The sequence below is a fragment of the Microtus ochrogaster genome, chromosome 19 (assembly GCF_000317375.1).
Source record: "Microtus ochrogaster isolate Prairie Vole_2 chromosome 19, MicOch1.0, whole genome shotgun sequence".
Classification (NCBI taxonomy): Eukaryota; Metazoa; Chordata; class Mammalia; order Rodentia; family Cricetidae; genus Microtus; species Microtus ochrogaster.
The window spans coordinates 23,322,218-23,337,406 of record NC_022021.1 but is presented as its reverse complement, the minus strand read 5'-3'; the positions used below and the strand labels follow the sequence as shown (position 1 = coordinate 23,337,406).

At 42.6% G+C, this 15,189-nt stretch overlaps 1 protein-coding gene across 2 annotated transcripts in view; it reads right to left on the bottom strand.

Annotated features, from left to right (window-relative positions):
- Positions 1–4,585: 4,585 nt before the first annotated feature.
- The window catches only part of Rhobtb3 (Rho related BTB domain containing 3), a 55,295-nt gene continuing 44,691 nt past the window's right edge, over positions 4,586–15,189 (bottom strand). For both annotated transcript variants that reach the window (XM_013349634.2, XM_005356557.3), the window contains exons 11-12: positions 10,390–10,486; positions 4,586–4,785 (exon numbers count right to left, since the gene is read on the bottom strand). In XM_013349634.2, coding sequence (XP_013205088.1) covers positions 4,670–4,785; positions 10,390–10,486 — 213 coding nt within the window. In that variant the 3' untranslated portion in view covers positions 4,586–4,669. The remainder of the gene's footprint in view (positions 4,786–10,389; positions 10,487–15,189) is intronic.

Sequence of the window (15,189 nt, the reverse complement as noted above, 5' to 3'; positions counted from 1 at the left end):
TATGCAGTTGTGTAGTATGTAGGATGTATGTATGTAGTATGCAGTTGTGTAGTATGTATGTATGTAGTATGTAGGATGGTTTCTCCATTTGTTATGTTCCATAAACCATTTTCCATCTCCTCATCCCATCTTCCTGCCTGACTTACAGAGCAGTCCAGCAGCCAGAGGTGTCTTAGGGTCATTTACGCATGCCCTGTTGCCCCTCGTTGTCTCTTCGTGAGGCATGTTTCCATTCTGCATCTTGTATTCATGGGAAACGTCACCTTGACCAGCTATTATTCCTGACAGAGCAGAGAGCCAAGTGTCTTCATCTGCAAGTCTGTGGTTACTGTCCATTCTGCTCAATCTGGCCTTTTCAGAGGCAGCAGGGCTCAAATTGGCACAATAATCACTATGGACATAATATATGATTATGCCTGGCCTTTGTGTGAGCAAGGACTAGGGAGATAAATCAGGACATGGGCTTGGACCTCAAGAAGCAGCCACAGAGACCACTGACAAACATACCTAGGAACGTAGGTTCTACAACAAAGGAATAACAAGTGGCCAAGGAAAGACACATGTAAAAGTAATGGATTCTGGGAGATTCACAGAACGAAAGAGAAATGCTGTTTAAATTGAGTTATCTTAGATATACAAGATTTTGCATAAGGGAATAACCACCTAGTCCAAGGCACAGAAAGAGGATGAAGTATATAGAGAACCTGAATGGACAAGCCAAGGTATCAGGATAGGACACATTTTCTGCTTGGGAGAGCAGTATCAGGCAGAGAAGGCAGGCCTGGCTTACCAAAGCCCTTGCTGGGAAGGTATATACCAGGCCTTCTATAGGCCATAGAGACCTTATAGAAATTTGTGTTTCTAGATCAGGTTTCTGATAGGAGCACAACATCATAGGTACTGTGGGGCCCTCGGTGAGCTCAGCAGGCTTTTCAGGTAGTTCTTCCGCAGAGGGCCTTCAACACACACTACACAACATGGCCTCATGCTTGGCTGCTATTCTCTCCTCCATCTGGGTTCCTCAGGCCTAGTAAGCTGTTCATCCCTCTACTACACAGAACAGCTCTCCACCCCATAAACTCTTGGGCCTGGTTGGTGCTCGAGCCTGCATGCTCTGTGTTAAATGATCCTAGGAAGCTGTTTTACCCTTTAAGCAGATATGAGAGGTGGCACCGTCTTCTCGCCTCAGCTCACATCTACGAGAACAACACCAGCAATGCTCAGAACTTTCTACATAATAGGAATTGTCTATAAAACATAACTGTGCTTGAGAAATTTGATATTCCCCAAATCATTTCAGCATTGAATATCCAAAGCAGGAATAACCACGAACACTTTTTTAAACCTGTTTTTGTAAAAAATGGTTTATTTTTTTTATAAAACATTAAATACTAAAGCTAAAAACATATAAATTCAGGTCAGGCTATATTAAAATACATACATACCCTTTGCAAAATCTGATTAAAAGTTGAATTAAACAAGATGCTTTAAATAAAATAATTATTGAATACATATTAAACCTAATTGGTTATATCAGTGTAGTATCATTTGTAAAATTACAGTTAAAAAATTTGGCCATCTTGGAAGTCAAATCCATCTGATTCCTCAGTCTTCCCGGATCTTGAGGAAGCCCCAGTATGGCTTGCTCAGGGGTGGGCATCAGTCTCCAGCCAGTGCTCTCTCTTTAGAATCTAGTCCCCTGTGGTAGAACAGGGAGAAAGTAGCCAGCAGCATACAAGGGATGCTTAATATGACACAAACCTGGCCCTGAAGGAAGGGGCCTTGTTTCTCCTACACAGTATCCTCTAACTAGAATCCGTGGTAAATATATTGAAGCAGGAAATTTGCATACAGCCATCTAGAAATAATCCTTTGATTGGAAAACAACCCTGAAAGCCAGCATGAATTTAGCCATGATCATTTTAAGTATTTGAAACTTCTTGTTACTTTCAATTGGGTGAATTCCATAGTACTGAGGGGTCTGTATTCAAATGTGCTTAAGAATTCACTTCTGTTCTGCTCCAGTCACTGTCACAGGTAGTGGGGAAACCTCCAGAAAAAAACACTCGAGACCACCCGTTTCCAAATTCGGCTCCCACTCCGGAGAGTGCCCTAGTTAAATGTTAACATCGTATTTCTGAGAAAATGCTTTGTTTCTCAACTCCTATTTTTCAATTTCCTAAGCTTTTAGAATTTTAATTGCTGTGATTATCACAGAGGGTGAGTATATGCATTCAAGTATCAAAGGGCTACCATTGGATTTACAATCGCAAAGGACCTTCTCGGTACCGCTACATTAACTGTTCTTTACAATGCTAAGCCACCAAGTGGGACTTGCCAATAGGTGTGTAACTTAAAATGCAAAAACCAAAACGCATTCCAATAATCTTCACTGACACAGCACAATTAAAGTGAGTTCTCTCGGGGATCTAGCTCCAGGAGCTCTTTCCCCTTTACTCTAACAGTATTGCTATGCAGAAGAGGGTCTTCTGGATGCCACCCTAACACTACAGGGTGAGACTGCTGAATCAAACTTTTGAAAAGTTGGAAAAATATGCATACTAAAATCGCTGGAAATTAGGACAATAGAGCCCAGTACTAAATTACAGATGCCATGATGCTAGCACTGCACTGCAATCTGTATTTTCCATGCCCAAGCTGTGCGCATCTTGCAGAATCATTTCTGCCAACACGCGATATAAGAGAACTATTTGGCCTTCCCAGCCCACACTGTCTCTCCACTTTTTAAACCTTCTTAGGTGGCTTTGCTATTTCATACCAGATGGCCTTTCAGTCCCTGGAAAGAACTCAATTCAAGCCACTGGCATCCTAATCGTAACAGATACAATTAAAAGAAAGAATACTTCAGCTTTTGTACCCAAGTCTCTAGAAGGCATTTTTTCCTGTGATTATCTCTAAAACTTTATTTAGTCAGGCTACTCACTGACTCTTATCAACTTCCTGGCTTTACATATTGATCAAGAAAGTACTGTTCTGGGATAGAGCTAGAAGTAAGTTAGTGTCCTAAAGTCAGCCGAAAGCATGTCTTCCTGCCAGAAGAGGTCGCTGTGGAGGCACTAGGCGGAGCAAGCCTCCCAAAGGGGGCTCTCCACTCTGCTCTCCCAGAGTTCACAACTCCTCTGCTTCGCACTCTTGGAGTGAGGTTTGAATAAAAAAAGAGCATTTTGGGAGCTGGAGAGATGGCTCAGAGGTCCTGAGTTCAATTCCCAGCAACCACATGGTGGCTCACAACCATCTGGAATGTGGTCTGGTGCCCTCTTCTGGCCTGCAGGCATACACACAGACAGAATATTGTATACATAATAAATAAATAAATGTTTAAAAAAAGAAAGAAAAAGAAAAGAACATTTTAATTGCCTCATCTAGCCTTGATGCAGGCAAGGAGCCCAGTCCTACCTCAATTGATGGCCAAGCTTTCTTTGCTCAAGCCCACGGGAGGCCTGCCCCTTTCTGAAGGGAGACAGAGGACTGGATGGGAGGGGGTAGATGGGAGATGAGGGAGGGAGTAGGAGATTAGGAGGGAGAGGAAAATGTGGTTGATATGTAAAATAAGTGAAAAAAATGATTAAATAAAATAAAATTTTTTAAAAAGGCATTTTTTTAGCCAGGCATGGTGGCATATGCCTTTAATCTCAGCACTCCAGAGGCAGAGGCAGGCAGATTTCTGTAGGTTCAAGGCCAGCCTAATCTACAAAGCAAGTTCTAGGATAGCCAGGGCTGTTACACAGAGAAACCCTGTCAAGAGAGAGAGGGGGGGGGGGAACAGCGTTTTCCCTCAACAGGAATTTTGGGGAGCCGGTGCAAAGTGAAAACATGGGAGCCTTCTTTCAAACATTTTTAGGAATTTAACAGTGTACTAGCAGAGCCTAAACAAGTGCTAGGCCTTTCTAAGTGTGGGAGCTGCAGAATCCAGAAGGTTGCATAGCAATAACTGCTCGCCCTGACTGGGTTTGTGGGAGCTGCAGAATCGGGATTATACAGTAGTAACTGCTCACCCTGACTGGGTTTGTGGGAGCTGCAGAATCCGGATTATACAGCAGTAACTGCTCACCCTGACTGGGTTTGTGGGAGCTGCAGAATCCAGAAGGTTGCACAGCAGTAACTGCTAGCCCTGACTGGGTTAGCCAATCGGCAAGCAGATGTGGTTGCACGGACCAGACGGGCAGCTGTTCTTCATTATATCGATTCAAACATGCCTACTGAACTGGAACCAGCTGGTGTGTGACTGATGGATGGCAAATTCCTATTCCTAAAACTTCACGCTGCACTGGACAGCGCTCCCCCAAATTCACAGTTACACTTGGCTTTTAAATGGCCCTTATTTTAGCAATCAGTCAGACATGATGAAATTTTTGTATTTATCCTAGATGATATTTTTAAAATTAAACTCTCTTAATGAGGAGAGGTTTAATGCTATTAAAGCAAAGGGCAACCTAGAGGAGAAGCCACTGTCCAGGAGTTTTATGTTCTGGGCGAAGCATTGAAGTCTGTGCTCCCTTTTAAGACCTCCGCAGCCTTCAAAGCTAATAAGAAGCTATATGGTGTTTTAAAAATACCATACTGATTCAATTATAAGAATTTTACTGGAACCCAGAGGTACCCATTCTTCATAACAGTAAAAAAGTATGTCTATACACAAAAGCTCAGGTCACATGACTAAACAGCGACATTTCCGGGAGTGGATATACTTCCTGTACTCTGCCAGCTGCTTCAAGTATATGTTTGATGGCCATCTGTGCTTCTCAACAAAACTTCGTTCTTCCACTGAAATTTTAAGGGGAAAAAATTAATTACACATATATATTTTTTTTGTCAAGATGAAATACAAACATTTGATTGTTACGTGGCAGAGGAGTTTAGTCTCCTATATCCCCCGTCCTTCCCACAGCCTTCCAGAATGGGTCAGAATCTGGATAACAGCAGCCATCAGGATTTATTATAGCACTGTGCAGTTAATGCTGACATGCACTGCTCCAGCAGGTGGGATTTCACTGCTTCCCTTTTCTCTTTCAAGATAACGTTTGCTTTCACTGGAGATAACAAATCCATCTTTCTTTGTGGATAAGCTGACCTTTCACACCCTACTTCCCCTCCAGTGCAGACACCAGCTAATCTACTCAATCCCCCCGGGATTCCCTGCTCGGGAGTCTACCACTGCCAGCTCCTGGTCTTCGGGCTTGCTCCTCTAGCCTCCCTGTACACCGTGCGCTCTGGACCCACTTCCATAGAAACCTGACTTCAGTCCAGGCCCGCACCCTACGCTCAGCTCCACCCAGAGTCTACGAATCTATGACTTGCTGGGCTTGAATTTCTGAGCTTCCCATTTCCTATAAACATTGGCTCCACCGGTAGGGAGACGCCTACCAAAGCTCTTAGTCAGCATTTATGAATTTCACTGTTGAGACCCCAGGCTTCATCCTGCCTCAGGCACACCTAGGACTTTAAACATTTATGGGTCTGGGATTCCTCCCTTCGGTTCGCATTTCCACTTCATTGTACTTAGTTTGATTCCTCCACCTGCTGTTCAGCTTCATGGGCACGTGGATTAACAATGACCTAGTTATACGATCTAAATGACAGTAAAAAGGCTGCCTGCTCAGGGGAGTCATTCATTGCTTCATGAGGAAGCAAAGGTGAATGACGTGGCCTTGTAATGACAGAACTCCAAACAGCTTGTGATGGCATACGCCTTTAATCCCAGCACTTGGGGAGAAGAGGCAGGCAGTTTTTGTGAGTTCCAAGCCAGCCTGGTTAACATGGTGAGTTCCAGGACAGCCATGGCTACAGAGTGAGACCCTGTCTCAAACACAAACAAACAAACTCAAAATCAAAACAACAAAACTAGAACCCCAGAAAAAAGGTGATTGCAGATGAGCTTGGCAGCCAGTAAAAACAGCACTGAAACACTACTTCATAAAACATGGACCCAAGCAAACACTGCTTCATAAAACATGGACCCAAACATTGCTTCATAAAACATGGACCCAAACACTGCTTCATAAAACATACTGCAATACTTAGCTAAGTTAAACCTATCACGAGAAAAGGGAATTCACAAACATCAAGGGTCAAATTTTCCTGTATGTTGCTATATATCTTTTGAAGTGTCTAGTGTAGGACCGGAGAGATGGCTCAGAGGTTGAGAGAGAGCACTTCCTGCTCTTCGAGAGGACCTGGGTTCAATTCCCAGTACCCACATGGCAGATGTCTATAAATCCAAGATCTGACACTCTCAGACAGACAGACAGACATGCAGACAAATCACCAATCCACATAAAATAAAAATAAATACATTATATAAAAAACCTGTGTGTTTAACCCTAAGGTGGAATGAGCCAATTTCTAAATAACTTTGGAGAAGAAAAGTTTCACCGGGCACATGGAAGACAGAGGCCGCAAGGTTAGGAGTTCAAACCTCTGCTATAAAGCAAAGCATGAGCTGTTTTTAAGATGAGAAAAGTAAAGATGAAAACAAAGAAAAGGAGTGCTGTTGAGAGAAAACAATCAGAAAACTCTAGTTAGCTGAACAGCAGGTGGAGGAATCAAACTAAGTAGAAACTCCACAGGGAAGCTGTGAAGGGGATGACAGGAGCTGCCAAACTCCAAGCAGGTGTGAAGGGGGCTGGGTATACAATCACCACTGAAAGGGGGGGGGAGACTCCAGCCCTTTGGAGAGGACATGTCCCCTTTGGAGTGGGCAGCCACTTCTTGGTTCCAGGCTTTCCCAGAAGCAAGGCAGACCCAGGGTATCCAACTCTTTCATATTTTCCACTGAAGATTTTAAATGGAAGTATTATATAAAAACAACATTTTAAATGGTGGCTGAAAAAAAAATAAACCCTGGTAGACTTGACTGGAGTCAGCTGTTGCCAGTTCATAACTACTGATTCCGCATATTTCATAATTCTCTGCATGCTCAGAAATCTGATGTCCTCTTCTGGCCTCCAGGGGTACTGCATTCAAGTCAGCCACTTATGTATATGTAGGTAAAATATACACATAAAATAAATAAATCTAGTTTTAAATATATCTGGCTGAGTATATACAGTCAAAGACAGCTGCTATGACCTTCACTGACTTGTAAATGTCTCCAGAGACAGCCTAGTTCACTACTCAGGTCATACAGGAGGGAAAGAGCACGGGTAGCAATGGGGTTCAGGAAAGCTGCTGGGATTCTCAGCACTTCAGACATCCTCTTCTGGTATAGCTCGAGCTGTTAGTTGTCGAAATGCTTGTGGTCTGTCCTGTTCTGTTCCTCTGTCTTTTGGGGATCACCTGTCTTTCTCTGCCTTGCATGTTCTCTTGGAGGAACTATATCTGAGCTTTCCCAGTCCTGAAACTGGTCTCGTTGTTTCTGAATTTCTCCTCATTGTCACCAAAGCAGCCACTCTAATGCCAGCTCTCCTCTCCTGGCCCACAGGGGTGACTCCTACTCTAACCTTGTACCTCACATACATTTTGCTCTTCTACTACCCACATGCACTCTCTTTTATTCTGAGTTTAATGGTCAGATTCTTCTCCCTAAAGCAGGGTGGAAATTGTATGATCATTGGTATAAATCTTGTCTTGTATGTAAAGGATTTCAGTTCTGTGGGACTTAAGGAAAATAAGGCACAAGAGATCAGCCTGCTGCCCTGCTCCAACAGGGACTAGTAAACTGCCAGCATTTCCCAGCCTCTCTCTGTCTCTCTCTCTTCCTTTCCACACAAACACCAACTGGACAAGAGAGTGACCTGGTTGTAGGAGGCTCTGGGAGTACTTTACTGCTGAGAGGCAGTGTTCACAGCACACTGTAGTGGTGTGTCATTTGTATTTTAATAAACAAAGCTTGCCTGAAGATCAGTCAGAGAGTAAGACAGCCACACTGGTCAGCCATACAGACCCGGCAATGGTAGCACACACCTCTCATCCCAGTAACCACACTAGTTCACCATAGAAACCCAATGGCAGTGGAGCACACCTTTAAATCCAGCACCAGAGAGGAATATAAACCGAGATGAGACAGGAACTAGGTCTCTTTTCAGTCTGAGGATTTCTTAGAGGTACGAGCTCTCTAGTGGCTTGACTGCTTTGCTTTTCTGATCCTCAGGTTGAACCCCAATATCTGTCTCTGGGTTTTTATTAACCATGCTACAACACACAATTTTCCATGTGTTATCTAGAGGTCCCACATTCAAACACCCCACAACTCTGCAGAAGTACAGTGAGTGCCTGCAGGGGAAAGGGAAAGGCACAGGTTCCCCACATGGTTTCTGAAGGTTCTGGTGATTATGAAGAATACTTGAAACCCTGCATTGAGTTCTGCTGGCTAAATGGACTGAGTAGTTACTGGGAAAGTTTCATGGTTTTAAGGAATATGGGAGCCAGTGAGGTGTTAAAATGACTCCATAGCAGTGAAAACCAGTCTGTGGTTTGTATATCTTCAGTAATTGGCCATAAGATTGTCATATTTAATGACTGAAAGCTAAAAATGTCCCACATCTAAAACAGAAACAAAATGATACTTATTGCACAGAAGAGAAATTATGCCACATTTGTGCCCTTTTGTTTCTTGTCTGAATTTCACAGGTTGAGGTGGATTCTCTTGATAATTTTTTAAAAGAACAAAGTCAACCAAGGGAGAGTGCCAAAGGGCTGCCCGCAGTCTCTGTTTTAAAAGGAAGAGTAGAAACTGAGCTGCTGCTGTGCATCTTCTGAGATGCACAGGGTCTGTGTGCAATGTAATCACCAGGGGCCCTGCCTGAGGGCTGGAGGGAAAGGGACACAGGGAGAAGTCAGCGTGTATTTGGTTCTTGATAAGAAAGAAAAGGTTTTCACAGGAGCATCTTGCACTGGGGTGCAAATAGAGATGCCACTGAGGAGACCACACATTATCTAGAACCAGACTTCCATGCTCTTTACTGGGCTCAGGCAAAGCTCTGACAGGTTATTGGAAGGGAGACCTTGGCATGAGCTAATTTTGATTTCAGAGCTCAGCCTCTGGGGCCTTGAGTCAGGTACATACCCCTGCAGTCTGTTGGCTCAGTGTCCTGGATGCTCTTATCAAAAGTAAGGGAAGCACACTCCATTAACTATAGCTAAGATTGCAGCCCATCCACCATTTATGCAAAGTACCTAATCTTAGACCTTGCTGTGGTCTGCCTGAATAAGAATCATGGAAGATTTTAAATAATCTTTCTCAAGGATGATGGGGGGAGATCTGAGTAAACAAAGTGACACTCGAAGGACCCAATGGCATCATCACTTGCTCTTCTATCAGAACTGAGATGAGAATCATTTTTACCATTGAGGAATAATACAGAAAATATTTTAATATATTTTAAGTATGACAGGATTTAAGAAATGTAAGAGCATGGTCCTTTCTCTTGAGCCTGGAGAGGAGAGGGTCTTCTTCCAGTTAATAAAATAATTTGCTTGTCTTAAAAAAAATCATGGAAGAATTGACCGTGGTGTAAAGAGCTGTTTAGAACTACTCCAAATTGAGTCTGTTCTTGGTTCAGACATGCACATCTGCCACACACCCTCGCCAGAACCACGAAGCTTTCGCTTCCTTGCTTTCCTGCCAGGATGTGCTATCCTCCCTCACACCAGGAGCAATAGTAAGCCCCCTTTAACAGGGTGTGGTCCCAGTAATAGAAAAATGAGATCTATGTTTGCATTCATTGCCATAATTAGTAAATTTATACTTGAAACACTAAAGGTCATTTTTAGCTGCTCTACAATTCTTCTTTGAAATATTATTCAAATATGTCATGGATTTTATCGAAACACTGAAGATGGCTTTTCCTGACTATAGTGGAAATTTTTGACTAATACTAATTATATTAATGGTCTTTACTTTAAAATTATAGTATAATTACTTTCAGTTAGCAAGATGCGTAATATTTGGTCAATAAAAAACTTATTACAAAGTTCCTATGTAGATATATACATAGAGATTCTCTAAGTATTACAGATGACATTATAAATAATAATCAATATTTGTATTTCTATGAAAGGAAAGCAGTTTAGATACATATCATTTAGATTTTGCTGCTGACTGACTTAAGTAAAAACTAAGGTCTCATTTATCACAGTCAAATGGCACCTGAGGATGCTCTTCACCACCCTAACTTCCTACCAGAAAAAAACAATTAAAAATGAATGAGTACTGTAAAATAATCATTGGAACACTTCTTGTGTAACAGGTCAGACTGCTCACGCAACACAGGTGATTGTAGGTGAAAGTGTCATCACACAGCAGAACCGAGAGGACGTGTAGGACACGGCGTTTTTGTTTTTATGTCAAAGCAACTGCCTTTTATTAATTATATCTCAAGCCTCAAAGGCCATACCATTTTCTTTTCAAAGCAGAAATTAGCAATCTACCTGAAAGGTCTTGAAATTCAGGCTTCTGGCTGAATATGAGGTAGTTGGTGGCGATGAAGTGAAGCAGCCACGTGGAAAGGCAATCAGAGTGGTGAAACTACAAGACAATGAAAAGGAAACAATATTATACTCTGCTCTGCTCACGGGAGAAATCGGAGCCCACACCCGGGTGTGTGCCTGTAAGCACTGCAGTGTTTGGTAACTGTGGCCCCAGAGAGGAGACTGGAGCACTATTAACAAATACTGATAAGGTTAGCTCGTCCAGCAAAACAGCCAAGTCACCAGAATCCAGCCAGTCTGCCAGAGCGACAGGGCTGCACCTGCCCCCAGTGAACACTGAGGTTCTCAATGCTTCAATGTAAACTTTTTTTTTCTTTTATTTTTAGTTTTTCGAGACAGGGTTTCTCTGTAGTTTGGAGCCTGTCCTGGAACTAGCTCTTGTAGACCAGGCTGGCCTAGAACTCACAGAGATCCGCCTGCCTCTGCCTCCCAAGTTCAATGTAAACTTTTAACACAAGGTCATCACTAAGCACAATTCTATCTCAGATAGAGCTGAGCAAATGCTCTTAGGGTCACTGCTACGTGGAACTGGATCTCTGTGTATTCTACTTCTGAGTTCTAAGAGCTGCTAATTGAGGAAGACTAAGAGCAGTCTGTCTGCTGACAGAATCTCCTGGGGTTAACCATCAATCTGGATTATAGTAACTCGATGACAGGAGATTTGGGTAGAGCTCTCTGTGATCGTCATTGTGGTATATACCTAGACATGGTATATATTTAGACGTGGGCAGCTTAGTGGCACTAAGTACAAACAGTACCGTTATCCATTTCCAGATGATTCCATCATCCAAAATTAAACATATTTGCTCAACACAAATAACTCTCTTTAGATTATGCTGTTTTACTTTTTGACACAAGAAGTCTGACTACAGTAGGTACATGCTATAAGAGAAACCATACAATACTGGTCCTTCTTTATCATGTTTCATTTAACACAATTTCTTCTTAAGGTCATCCATATTGTCATCTATATAAAAGCGCCATTCCTTTTAGAGGCAGAATAGCATTCCACGTACACATACACCACATTAGGTTTATCCATTCTTCCTCAGATGGTCTTTTAGGATGCTTCCCTTTTAGCTAAAGGTAGTCTTTTAAGAACACTAAAAAAATTACATAAGCAAAAAGCAATGCTAAATTGGAAAGAATTCTAATTCCATATCTTACAGAACAAACCCAAGGATGATCTTACAAAAAGTTGTATTTTTAAATTAGAATAATACTTGACATGTAGATTCACAGTTACCTATTCTTCTCGTACACAGAAGTTGTGAACTGAAAGGGATTTCACAGCCAATTCCATATCACATTTTAGTAATTTCTTCTCTGTCTTTTAGCAGATAAAACAAGTAATGCCCAGGAATAGAGTAAAAACCCATAGCTGTGTTAATGGAAGCTACCAGACAACTGACAAAGCAGGTGACCTGGAACAGGAAGGCCAAGGAACAGTCTAAGGGAGAAAACCTGGCTAAGTAAACTTCCTTCAAATGCACAACCTGAGGTATTATATATATATTACACAATATATATTACGGTCTCTAGGCAAAAAAATGAAGGCACCTCATTGTAAAATTAGAGTTTTGGCCTGGCATGCTGGCCTATGCCATTAACCCCAGTATTCAGGAAGCAGAGGCAGGAGGATGTCTCTCAGTTCAAGGACAGCCTAGTCTAAATAGAAATTTCCATGCCAAGCAAGGATATCTCTCAAAAAACAAATCAATGACAACAAAAAACTAAAATTAGTGTTTGGGAAATGCATGTGCTATCCTATGATAAAGGGTTTAAACTAAAAAAAATTTTCAGAAAATAAGACAAAGAAGCCAACTGGGGAAGCACACGTCTCTGGTACAGTAGATGACAGAATGGATGATGGATGAAAATATAGGCCCCTCGGTAGAGAGCAGGGCTGAGCATAGGGGGGGCAGTGGAAGCGAGGGACCACTGCAACTGTTCTCCTATACCAGAGGACGAGCCATGTGATGGGAAATTTAGATCCGAAGAGCTACTGGGGAGCTTAACTCTGTGAAGACAAGAACCGGGAGGACATCCCCAATTCTGTACAAACTGGGAATCTCAAACCTTCCAAGAGGAAGCTGGTGTGTTTCTGTTGCTATGCTAAACACTTACGACAATCATATTATAAACAGGGAAGGTACAGCTCTAGAAGTTTCCATCCATAGCTGGTTAGCCTCTTTCCTTTGGACCTGCAGTAGCAGAACGAGGCAAGCATCCTAGGCAGAGAAAAGTTGTTTCCTCAGGCAGGGATGGAAATGAGAGGAGGAGGGGTTTCCTACAATCCCCTTCAAGGGCACAACACACACACACACACACACACACACACAATAGTAAGAAAAAAAACTTTTATAAAATATCTTAAGAAACAAAACTTGGGTTAGAGAGATGACTTAGTGGTTAAAAGCAGCAGCTGCTCTTGCTGAGGACTCAGGTTTGGTTCCCAGCGTCCAAAGGGCCATGTAGAAGTCTCTGTAACTCTAGTACCAGGGCACCTGAAGCCTTCTTTAGCCTCTGTGGGCACCAGACATACATGTGATATACAGATACACATGTAGATAAAACACCCATACACACATAATAAAAGTAACATTTTTTTAGGTTTGAACAGAAACAATAAAATTTAGATATGATAAACTTTCAAACCTCAGAGGGAAAACTAAGGAGCGTCAGCAGCTTGATGTGGGATTCCTCTTCGTTTGCTGTGAATATATTCCATTACCATTGGTTAATAAAGAAGCTATTTTGGCCAATGACAAGGCAGAATAGACCTAGGCAGGAAAACTAAACTGAACACAGGGAGAAAGAAGGCAGATTTGGAGATGCCACATAGCTACCGACGGAGAAAGACACTGGAAACTTACTGGTAGGCCACAGCCTTGTGGTGATACATAGATTAACAGAAATGGGTTAATTTAAGATATATGAACTACTAGGAATATGCCTAAGCTATTGGTTAAACAGTGTTGTAGTTAATAGAGTTTTTGTGCGATTATTCGGGTCTGGGTGGCTGGAAAACTGAAGTGCAGCCTCCCTGTACAGCAGCTAGTACTGGGGAAGGCCTTGTTGACAGAGAAGCAAACACATGGGCAACTGTGGAAGGTGCCTTAAGCCAGTAAGAAGTGACCACATGGGATGCTCTCCAGCCTACTCACAAATAGGGCTCTTAGCAGAGTCTGAAGAGGATCCACTAAAAACAAACAGAGCTCGGCTAGTAGCGGGAAGCCCTGGGCTCCATCTCCAGCAGGGGCACAGTCAGAACCCCAGTACTCCAGAGGTAGAGGCAGAAGCACTGTGCATTCAAGATCATTCTTGGGGTTGGCCTGGGATAAGTGAGTCCGTTTCCAAATAAATTAAATAAAATAAAAACAAAGGAATTCAGGATGCAGACATGCTAATAAGAGGGGAACTTGTTCAAGGCCAATATAAGTACATCAGCGAAAGATAAGGGCTACTTGATTTTTAAAATTTGTTTTTAATATATAATATTAAGTTAACATTAATTAATATTAATCATAAATTTTGATTATGACAGAACTGAAGTATAAAATAGTTAAAATGCTCAGATGCTTTGGCTAAATGCCTTTTATACCCAGAAATATATAGAATGATTAACGACTTTGCTTCAGCCTGGAGGCAAGCTTTCAGCTGACAAGAGTCTGTCCTTTGTTCCGTCATGTGGATCCAGCTCAGCATGAACAGGGAAGCCAGACAGGATTTTTGGATATCCCATTCTAGAGTGGTAGATCAAAGATCACCTGTGGGGAAGACCTAGAAGGTGCAGCTTAGGTAGGGCACATTTATGAAAAGCTAAGGCCACCTGCAGTTTCAGCACTGGGGAAAATGGGCAGTAACTCAGATGGAGGAGCCACCAGAGCCAGCTTCTCTCATGAGTGAATGAGTGTATGCTGGGCTTTAGACTAGACTCTTATCTGAAGGTCTGAGGGGCAGATTTCAACACACAATTCTTCTTTCTAGAGTCTTTAAAAAAATTAATTCCTATATATGTGCTCTCTCATACACACACACGTGCGTGCGCACACATACACAAGTGTTTGCCTTCATGTATGTATGTGCACTTTATTTGTGCCTGTGGACGATTGTGAGCCATCCTGTGGGTGCAGGGGACTGAGCCCAGATCCTCTACAAGAACAGCAAAAGCTCCTAAGTGCTGAGCTACCTCTCCGGTCCCCATATTCTCCAGTCTTTCTAACCACAGCTTCTCACAACATATATGTGCAAATTGCATGTGTTCTAGAATTCGTAGTAGCTACTTCTGAACAGAGAGGTCCTGGGCATGGAAGGGGCCAGGAGCCAGTGCAGCGACTCCCAATCTTACACTTTAAATTTCGCTCGATTCCTAACACAGCAAGACATGCCAGCCAGCTCAACCAATGCTGCCACCATCTGACCGAGCGGTGAAAACATGCTCATGAGATGAATGAATAGATGAAGTAGTAGCTCCAGTCACCGCGTCATCCGGTATACACAGCCTCATTCTGTATTATCCCACAGTCACCACGTCATCCGGTATATACAGCCTCATTCTGTATTCTCCTACAGTCACCACACCATCCGGTATATACAGCCCCGTCCTGTATTCTCCCCACAGTAACCGCGTCATCCGGTATATACAGCCTCATTCTGTATTCTCCCACAGTCACCACGTCATCCGGTATATACAGCCTCATTCTGTATTCTCCTACAGTCACCACGTCATCCGGTATA